Source organism: Nicotiana sylvestris, chromosome 3, assembly GCF_000393655.2.
Source record: "Nicotiana sylvestris chromosome 3, ASM39365v2, whole genome shotgun sequence".
Taxonomy (NCBI): domain Eukaryota; kingdom Viridiplantae; phylum Streptophyta; class Magnoliopsida; order Solanales; family Solanaceae; genus Nicotiana; species Nicotiana sylvestris.
The window spans coordinates 211861890-211871735 of record NC_091059.1 but is presented as its reverse complement, the minus strand read 5'-3'; the positions used below and the strand labels follow the sequence as shown (position 1 = coordinate 211871735).

Genomic DNA, 9846 nt, shown 5'->3' with positions numbered 1-9846 from the left:
ATATAAAAATTAAAATAATACTAAAAGCGAATAGTAAATCCTTCAAAAATATGATACTTCTCTCTTTTATTTTTCTTTTCCAGATTTTTATTCAAATTAATAGCATTTTTATTCCAAGTGCTCTCTAATTATAACATTTATTTCTTTATTTTTTTGTTAGAATCTCATGCATTCCTAACTAAATTTTTTTTATGGGAAAGAATTCACTTTTAGTATTATTTTAACTTCCATATATGGGTATTGGGTCAGGCTGGGTTGAGTCATTTCTATTTTAAATAAAAAAATATAAAACTAGTCGACTGACCGAAACTAATTGGATTGCTAGCCCAATATATATATATATATATATATATATATATATATATATATATATATATATATGAGAGAGAGAGAGAGAGAGAGAGAGAGAATGTGTATGTTATATGTATATATTACATATATATATAAACTAAAAAATAAATATATTATCATCTAATTTTTAGAAGCGTCTAAAAATATACTCGTATTTCTTCTATTTTAATTGGGTAATTATTTATTAGACTGGAAATATAAAAAATGTAAAATAAGAAAATACTACCGAAAAATTTATTTTCCGATCACTATGATTTTTGTGTGAGTTAGTGAAAGTTTTTATGATTTTTGTGTGAGGAAACAAAGTTTTATGACTTTAGTGAAAAATGGTCATAGTTATATGATTTTTATGTGAGAATACAAGGGTTATATGATTTCGGTGAAAAAAAGTCATAGTTATATGACCATTTATGAAATTTGCCCGTAATTGTATCCTGCTTCAACTATCGTAGATACTAGCTATACATGTAGTAAGATGAGTGTATACGGTCAAAATCAGACTTGCCCCTTATGTGATTAATCGAGACTAGAATTTTATAGGTTAAGGTTCGACTTCGTATTATATCGAACCATGATGCAAAATTAGATTGTCGAGCTCGTTACCCAAAGACCGATCAAGATCGAGATCGAGCAAGATCGAAACCGAGCAAGATCGAGGGAAACTTACCGAGCCAAATAACGGAAAGCCGAAATATCCGCGATCGGTCGAAAATCACGGCGGTAATCTCGGCACATATCAAGAAGAGGCCGAGTAGTTAGCAAATCGTAAGATTTTTGATCCTGTATAGAATTGTACCAAGAGTAGGACACCCATATTATATAAAGGAGGGAGAAGGGTTAGAAATGTTCCTCTACTTTTAAATATTATCTACATTTAACCTCCGTTATACTTTCAGGACATAAATACCCCTACTGTTAGCAAAGTATTCAAATCTACCCCTAATTTAAACGGTGCTCCTATGTGGCAGCGGACCCAGCTATTAAAATGCCACAATTGACGTTACATGTTTTTTTTACTGTGTTCTCCCTCCCCACCCCCAACCCCCAAACAAGAAAACCATTAGTCAGTTTAAAAAAAAAAGTTTTTTTCCCTATTGATTAGTGATTAACCCTTGCATTTGACAGAAATTTGGCTTGGAAAAGTAGTCGCCTGAGTTTCTGATGGGGGATTTGAATTCCCAAAGTAAAACTATGTCAAAGTGTATTTTAAAGCCAACTCAAAGGATATTCGATCTTAAAATGGGTTTCTGCGATTTGATTATTAATTAATGCAATTTCTCTCATTTTGGGTAATTATAAGCTATAAGCATTTATTTGCTCTATTTTTCCCTTCCATTTCCAAAAAGATTGAACCTTTCAAGTTACTCTTCTTTTATATAGTTTGAATAGTCTGCCTCAAAGAATTTGAGTCCCCCCCCCCCCCCCCTTTTTTTTTGCAATATATGAAAGTAGGAGAATGCTCTAAGTTAACAGGAAATTATAGTGATGCTAAAAATTAGTGCATTTTTCGTCAAGATTTGTAGTTCCTTTCTTTGGGAACTTCTGGAATAACCTTCTTCGACTTTCATATGGAATTTCGATGTTGTACATTGTTCATGTATGCAGTTCACTAGAGAAAGTTAATGGAACATGTTCTCATAATTTCTTCGTTTGAATTAAGATGAAAATTGGGATGAGCAAAAAAATTTCTTACTTCCAAAATTACACAGCAATGGAGGATGGGGACAAAGGAGAAAGACTTTTTAAAATGGAACTTTTTTTCTTTCAAGAATTAAAAAGAAGGTAATACACACGTGGTACCACTATGGCATTTTAATAGCAGGGTTCACTGCCACATATGAGCACCATTAAGGTTAGGGGTAGATTTGAATACTATGCTAATGGTAGGGGTACTTATGTCTTGAAAGTATAACAGGGGCTAAATGTAGACAATATTTGAAAGTAGAGGGATATTTCTGACCATTTTCCCTATAAAGGGGGTATAATAATTTTCTAACTTTTATTATCTTGTTACTCTGTTCATACATCAGTTGAAACATCTTTGGTTCAAGGGTGACTGAATTCGAGGGCCAAAGCTATTCGAGTCGTGTGGTTTGTATTTATTCTTTTATCGTCATTGTTATCCAATTTTAAGGGTAAACAATGAGTTAGGTCTCGTTACTGTTCTTTTTTAGATTCACAACTCCATTGAGAGAAAATCTTTGTTATACTGTTGCGACTTCTGAATCTGTTTTGACTGTGCTGAATTAAGCTGCCTACTTCTGTGCTTGCGGAACTAAATAAAATACTTACATCATATATAATCACTGGAGGGATAGACCCTATATTCACAAACTGAAGTGGAAGCCAGGTTCAGATTCTTTTGATGTGGAGATCGATGATATCTTGGCGGGCATCATATATTCCAATTAAATTTGCAGTTATCAGACCTCCTGATAAGACCAATGGACGACTAATTGTGACATTCGACGCCAATGGAAACTTGTATTATGTTGATGATAAGCATTTTCATAATAAGGCACTATTGGCAAAACTGACCCCTCAGAAACCAACTCATGAGTGATCGAGAACATGTAATTACAACTTCTTTTCTGGAATAATTTGAAGTTTTAAGATGTTACTATGTTGCATTGCCCACTAGAAGTCTTATTACTTCTTTGCCATCATTCAAGCTTTAAATTGCTGCAGATCATAGTGTATTTTAATAATCAGAATCACACACAGTCTTACCACATAATTGCTGCTTATATGTTTGCGAATGATGTTGCTCTCCAACCATTTAAGAAGTATTTTTCTTTTAATTTTTTTTTTTAATCATTTTCTGTATTAACATTATGGAGGTCGTTGTGGAGGTCATGACACTTGATAGGAAGTTGTGGAGGTCGAATATTAAGGTTGTAGGTAGTTGAGTCTTGCCTTATTTATACCTTTGCGAGACTAGTCTGGTAAGGTTTTTACCTAAGATAGCTAGTGCCATTGTTGTGTCTTACTATTTCAGTGCATGACGTATTTAATAGCTATTGCTTTACTTTGCATCTTTCTTTAGGATTTCATGTTCATATTTTTTCTTATTATTGCTGTGGTGATACTAATATTCTCTGCTACAAGAATTGATGAATGGGTGAGAACATTGCTCAAATGGTCGTTATAGTATATACAGTAGTAAATAATTGCACACTTGCCGGTAGGAACCGGCAACGATTCGATTTGACATATCAAATTATTAAAATACATCTTGAACTTAAGGCAAAGAGCACAATTTCTTCCAATAACAACTTGAAATTCAGGCAACTTTCCTAAGGTTCGACCGACTTCAGGAAAATTGCTTGAAGTTGGTAGTTCAAACTTCGAGCAATTTTTTGAATTTTTAAAATTTTAAGTTATGATTATTTTTCAAATACTTAACAAACGTTAGTTCTTTTCTAAACAACAATTCTGAAACTGGTTACCGGATACTCCTGTTACTTTATTCCAATTTAATTAATTGGGCACATAAACTTCTATTTTTTCGTTCAAAATACTTACTACAGCGTACTTGGTACGTACTATTCATATTTACTGCTATACTTTTGGTCGTCAAATGAAAACCACAAATCTTCAACATTCTCCACTTCACAACAAAACCCTTGGAGACAAAAAAGCGCGCGAAACTCCATTAGTTTCCAGGGAAACTCAGCTAAGCTCGAAAAATGCCGGAGCTTCCGGAGGTAGAGGCAGCTCGAAGAGCCATAGAGGACCACTGCATAGGCAAGAAAATCGTGAAAGCCATCATCGCCGATGATCCCAAGGTCATCGACGGCGTGTCTCCCGATGATTTCAGAGCCTCTCTTGAGGGCAAAACCATCGTAGCTGCTAATCGCAAGGGAAAAAACATGTGGATTGAGCTCGATTTCCCTCCTTTTCCTACTTTTCAGTTCGGTGAGGTTACTACTCTTGTTTTGTTGAAATTGACGATTTTTGTTTACCATATTGTTACAATAACTCCTTTACTGTAGCTTCTACGGTATAAAAGATGTTAAAACGTATACGTATCTGCATGTCTGGAATAGTGACCCACACTGTTAGGGTGTTATGTAAAAGAATGAGATTCATAAGTTTGGCGCTGAATAACCCTAATTCTGCTTAGTTTATATATACTGCAGTCTTGTGGCATTAGCTATCTTCCATATGCATAAAGACAGGTTGGATGAATACTTGAAGACATGGCTCTTCTATTTTTTGTTAACTTCCCCTTTGTGCTAGAGAAGCGGGCGACGTGTTGGGAGATCAATTTTCAAATAGAATAGAAGTTAATTCTAATTCTTAATGCTGATTCTTCGGTGACAAGTAAGATCTGCAGGACAGAACTGCAGAGGGGGCAAAACAGAGAAAATAGAAGAGACTAATGTTATGTCTTGTCAAGTAAAGGTGCTGGGAAACGAGAGAATTCTGTTCAAGATACCAAGTCTTAGCTTAGTGTAGATGCCATGCCTATGATTTATTTGCTAGAGTTATTTTGTGATTGTTACTGCAAGCTTCTAATGATGGCCAGAACTAAGAACGGTATCTTAATGATATCCCTCGAGGCAACTGATAAACCATTGTTGTATTCTACATGCTTTCCTCCGAATCAAGTTGCTCCTGGGCACAAACATCTTTTACCATTAAGCTATTGATGAAGTTCGTGGTCATTTCTCGGATTTTAACTCTGCCTTTCCTTGGTTGTATTCTAGGTTTTATCTCTATAACAGAATAGACTGTGAAGATATCAGATTAGAAAATCATGGCATTTCTGTTGCTTGGTTGGTTTGTTTGACCTCTAATTATTTTGTACATCTACTGTCAGGAATGGCGGGTGCTATATACATCAAAGGAGTTGCTGTTACAAAATATAAACGGTGAGCTTTAATGTCATATTGTGCTGGGCAAGTATGTAAAGCTATTCATTTTGCAAACTGATGAACATAAATGGGTAAAGGGTCCCAAGTGTCTAACCAGATTATGGAAAGGTTCTCATTTACTTATCCCAAATTAGTTATGAAATGTAGATCTTCGAAACACGTTGTCTTTGGGGGAGAGAAAAGAATGAATTCATCTTCAGCATTTATCACAAATGTAATATTTTTCTAGGTCTGCTGTAAAAGACGATGACGAGTGGCCTTCCAAGTATTCAAAGGTTTTCCTTGAGGTAAGTTTACTCTTTATAGCAAGTTAATGTGTCAGCTGTATCTTTTTTTTTTTTTTAAATTGCTAACAAAAATTGTGACATACATTTACAACTATAAAGTTTATAGTAGATTCATAAAAAAATAATGGTCCGAGGTGATTTTCTGGCTCAGATGGAATTTGCACAAGCAGATGTGGATGAAGAAACATGCTTGCACCCTTTATAAACAACCGTGTGAAATTTTTAACTGCTAAAGGGGACTAGATGGAACATGAAAACTAATTCAGCATTTTTGGGGTCCTACTCCTGTACGTAAAAGAATTAAAAAGAAATTGGATTGATTTGGTTGTGAATGGAAATAACTTGCGACAAGGCTGAGATGGTAATGATATTTCAATGGTCATTATGCCTTAATCTGTTTACTGTAGATTGCATTCATTCTTGCGGTTAGAATATTAGAAACTTGTGATTTCACAACCATCTTCTGCTTCTCCCTTTCTTTTCTTCATCTACTTCTTTTCCACCTGCTTCTCCTTTGCCATTCTTTTAGAGATCAAACTGGCACATGAATGTAGCTACTGATGAATGTGGACACCTTTCAAACTTGTGTAGTTGGACGATGGTTTGGAGCTTTCATTTACTGATAAGAGGCGGTTTGCCAGGGTGCGCTCACTGAAGAATGTAAGATGATATTATCACCCAATCCATGGATACTTTCCCTTGAACGAAAAGCTTGAATATTATCTCCTAATGAATTTGTCGTTGCAGCCGATTTCTGTTCCTCCAATATCTGAACTTGGTCCTGATGCGCTGTTGGAGCCAATGACTGTAGATGAGTTCTATAAAGCTTTCAGCAAGAAGAAGATTGGTGTTAAGGCTTTATTACTTGACCAGGTTAGGAACTGTCTTTTACTTTATAAACTTTTGTGAAATGGTCAAAAGATATCCTTTATAATGCATAATTTAATTGATATAGTGAGTTAAAAATGTGCATAATTTTAGGATTATGGCATATCCATCTGAACAAATGTATCAGAACTGGACTACTAGTTACTACAAATGACCACTTCTCAATCTCTACTAATTTGAAGAGAAGTTCAAATCAGTACAGAGAATCAAGTTTGATTGTCTTTGTTGTTTCATTCTTGGTGTGAATTGGAGTATGCTAATGAAGTTTCCTCACTTGAGCAACAGCTCATATCGGCGGAGGGGTTATAGTAGTTGTTCAGGTGAAGTAACTTGGCATGGGAATCTCACAGGAAAGAGGCAATACAAAGTCATTTGGATTTGGAACTGGGGAAGACATGTTGACAGAAAACTTGGGGGGATTGTTTGTAGAAAAACTACTTCTGAATTTCAGGTGTCAAGCACAGTTCTTATAACTTGATTCATATCAGGACCTACTAGTATAAAGTTAATTTTGCGTGTCAACTGCTTAAAAGATAATGCATGTCTACCAATCAAAAAAGAAAAGGATATTGCATATCTGAGTGGTGACATCTGTCCTTGAACGCTTTTATGCATGAAAAGATATCTATATTTCTATCGCTATCCTACTCTGAACAACCATTGGTATCCAGCTAAACATTAGGAGCTAGCATGTGGCAAAAAGTTAGATTCAGTAGCTTATAGTTGAAACTCTTTTGCTGTATAAGAAGAGTTTAATAAACAGTATTCGTTATAAGTAAAGAGAAAAAAGCTATATCACTCTTAAATTCATTAGGAGTTATAGCCATTTGTTATAGGCATTATAAATCCTTTTCCCGCTGTTTCTGCAGAGTTTTATTTCGGGAATTGGCAACTGGATTGCAGATGAAGTGCTATATCAGGTGTGTGCGCTCAACTCTTGGCGAGAATAAAAGAACTAGAGTTTCTCGCTCTATTTTTATTGCAAGTTATAAATTTTGTTTACTTATTTGCTCATTCGAATTCTAGTTACTATTTTGTTTAATATATGGTCAAATCTGTCTCTTCATTTGGTTGTAAGCAATTCAAGGTGTTTGGATGCGGATTGATGTTGCTTGCAGATTTTTGCTTACTCTTGTAAAGTTTTTGACCAAATAAAAGAAAGCTCCAGTCGGAAATTTTGTGGTTTGTGATTAACTTTGTCAAATTTCTTTCGACAGGCAAGAATCCATCCTATGCAGACTGCTTCTAGCATATCCAAAGAGGACTGTGCAACATTGCTGAAGTGCATCAACGAGGTACGTCATCTTTCTTAAACTAGATGTTGTGATCACTTATAAGTTGTATGAGAATGCTTTCCTCATGGCTAGCTATTGGAGATGATACTTCTAGGTTACAGAATTTGCGGTTGAAGTAGATGCCGACTGCAGCCGCTTCCCTTCTGAATGGTTGTTTCATTACCGATGGGGCAAAAAGCCTGGAAAAGTTAATGGTGAGATAATTTTCCATATGCACCCTCATTTTGACATACAATTGTATGTACACAGGTCGTCGAAAAAGCTGTTGAAGTTGGCGCAGATAGTAGTCGGTATCCTTCTAGTTGGATTTTCCATTCCCGGGAAAAGAAACCTGGCAAGGCCTTTGTTGATGGTTTGGCTCCTCACCTTTAAGCTACTCCTAGTTGGGTTCTGGTTATACTCATCATCCTTGCTCATCATATCCACATTGTAGTGAACTAGATATTTTTTACTTTGTTTAATCCCCTGATGATAAATTAAATAGCTTTGCATACTTTATGAAAGAAAAAATGATCGATCTCCTTTCTTGTACTCACTGTTCTGCCCTGATTTTAGATAAAAACTCTGCAGCTTTTTATATCCTTACCACTTTAGTTTTTCTACATGAAAAATTGAGAAAATTGGGTATTTTGCAGGGAAGAAAATAGAGTTTATCACGGCTGGTGGCAGGGTATGGCTCTCTAACACTGTTCTCTGGTTTATCTCAAGTATGATCTAGATAAAGACATTTTTTTTCTTTTTTAAACACTAGACTTCAGCCTTTGTGCCGGACCTACAAAAGATAGTGGGAGCTGAATCTGCAAAAGCAGCAGGTAAACGGCAGCAGGGCAAAGTTCAGAGAGTCGAGCATAATGATAGTGATGGTGAAGATGAGGAGCCAGAAATTGAAGAGGCAGAAGCTGGGAAATCAAAGGGGAAGCGGCGTGGGACAGATAATAAGAGAGCTTCTACTAACAAGAAGTTGAAGGGAAGCAACGGTGACAATGATGAAAATGATAATGATAATGATAATGATGGTGGTCTAAAGAATACTTCTGAAAAAGCAAAACAAAGTGGGAGCTCCAAGGGAAAAGGTGGTAATCAAGAGAAGAAAGCCAGAGCAAATATGGCTGCAAAAAGAAAACTAGAGGAAAGTGGTGATGATGAAGATGATGACGGTAGTGAGGGTGATGATGATAATGAAGGGGGCAAGGATCACAAGCTTTCTGGTAAAACAAAATCAAAGGGGAAGAAGACTACCAAGCGAACGGCTGAACCAAGGCAGACTAGGAATAAGCTGTCCAATAAGCACAAGTAACTGATCATAAAAGTATCAAGTGTAGGTGAAATAAGAAAGTCGAAGTATCAAACGTGCAATTTTGTCAACTTTAAGGAAGTGGCAGCAGTTAGTGCTTTTTGTTATAACAAGGTGGTAATTGCCCGTAAATGGCTACTAAAGCTGTACGATGACATGATTTGTAATATTTCACCAACGGTTTAGACCTAGGCTAGGTTCGCTTTGGATGTCTGTTGCAACTTGTGCCATGGATGAAAATTGGTAGTACTACTATATTTTAGGAAATTGTCGTAAAGCTTCTGAAGGTTTAACAGGGCTTGAACCTAACGTCTCATAATGGTCATTTTATTAATATTACCTAAACCTTGGAACGTTTATTTATGTCATTAAACTACCAGCTTATTGGCAGTCAACATCTGTTTAGACCTAGGTCAGGTTCGATGTGGATGTTTTTTGCAACTTCTGCCATGGGTAAAAATTGGTAGTACTACTATGTTTTAGGAAAATGTCATCAAGCTTCTTGAGATTTAATAGGGCTTGAACCTAACGCCTATTACCCACAAAAACAAAATTATTTACCCTTGTCTATCCATTTGTTTTTCTATCCATAAACTAATTGTATTTCCTACCCATAGTAGTTTTTGTAGGGAATTTTTTCTTTATTCTCCATTTCTTTTTTATTTCTATGCTTCTTTTCTTCTTCTTTTTTCTTTTCTCCTTTTCTTTTTTTTTTCTTTTTTCCTTTTCTAATTTCATTTAACTTCTTTTTTTAATATTCTTTTTTTCTTCATAATCTAATTTCATTTGCTGTTTTCACTATTTTTTATTATTCTTTTATATATTATTACTAAAGAAAAATCAAATTGTGT

General features: G+C 35.4%; 1 protein-coding gene across 2 annotated transcripts; it reads left to right on the top strand.

The window, feature by feature from the left end:
• The first annotated feature begins 3934 nt into the window (after positions 1-3934).
• LOC104211351 (formamidopyrimidine-DNA glycosylase) lies at positions 3935-9354 on the top strand. 2 transcript variants are annotated; one of them, XM_009760392.2, is made up of 10 exons: positions 3935-4269; positions 5177-5228; positions 5461-5518; positions 6110-6178; positions 6266-6391; positions 7276-7326; positions 7624-7701; positions 7951-8053; positions 8337-8371; positions 8453-9354. In XM_009760392.2, the coding sequence occupies exons 1-10, from the start codon at positions 4041-4043 to the stop codon at positions 8996-8998; spliced, it is 1347 nt and encodes a 448-aa protein (XP_009758694.1). In that variant the 5' UTR covers positions 3935-4040; the 3' UTR covers positions 8999-9354. The 2 variants fall into 2 exon arrangements, with proteins under 2 accessions (XP_009758694.1, XP_009758695.1); XM_009760393.2 differs by lacking the exon at positions 7951-8053 and adding an exon at positions 7796-7895.
• The last annotated feature ends 492 nt before the right edge of the window (positions 9355-9846 follow it).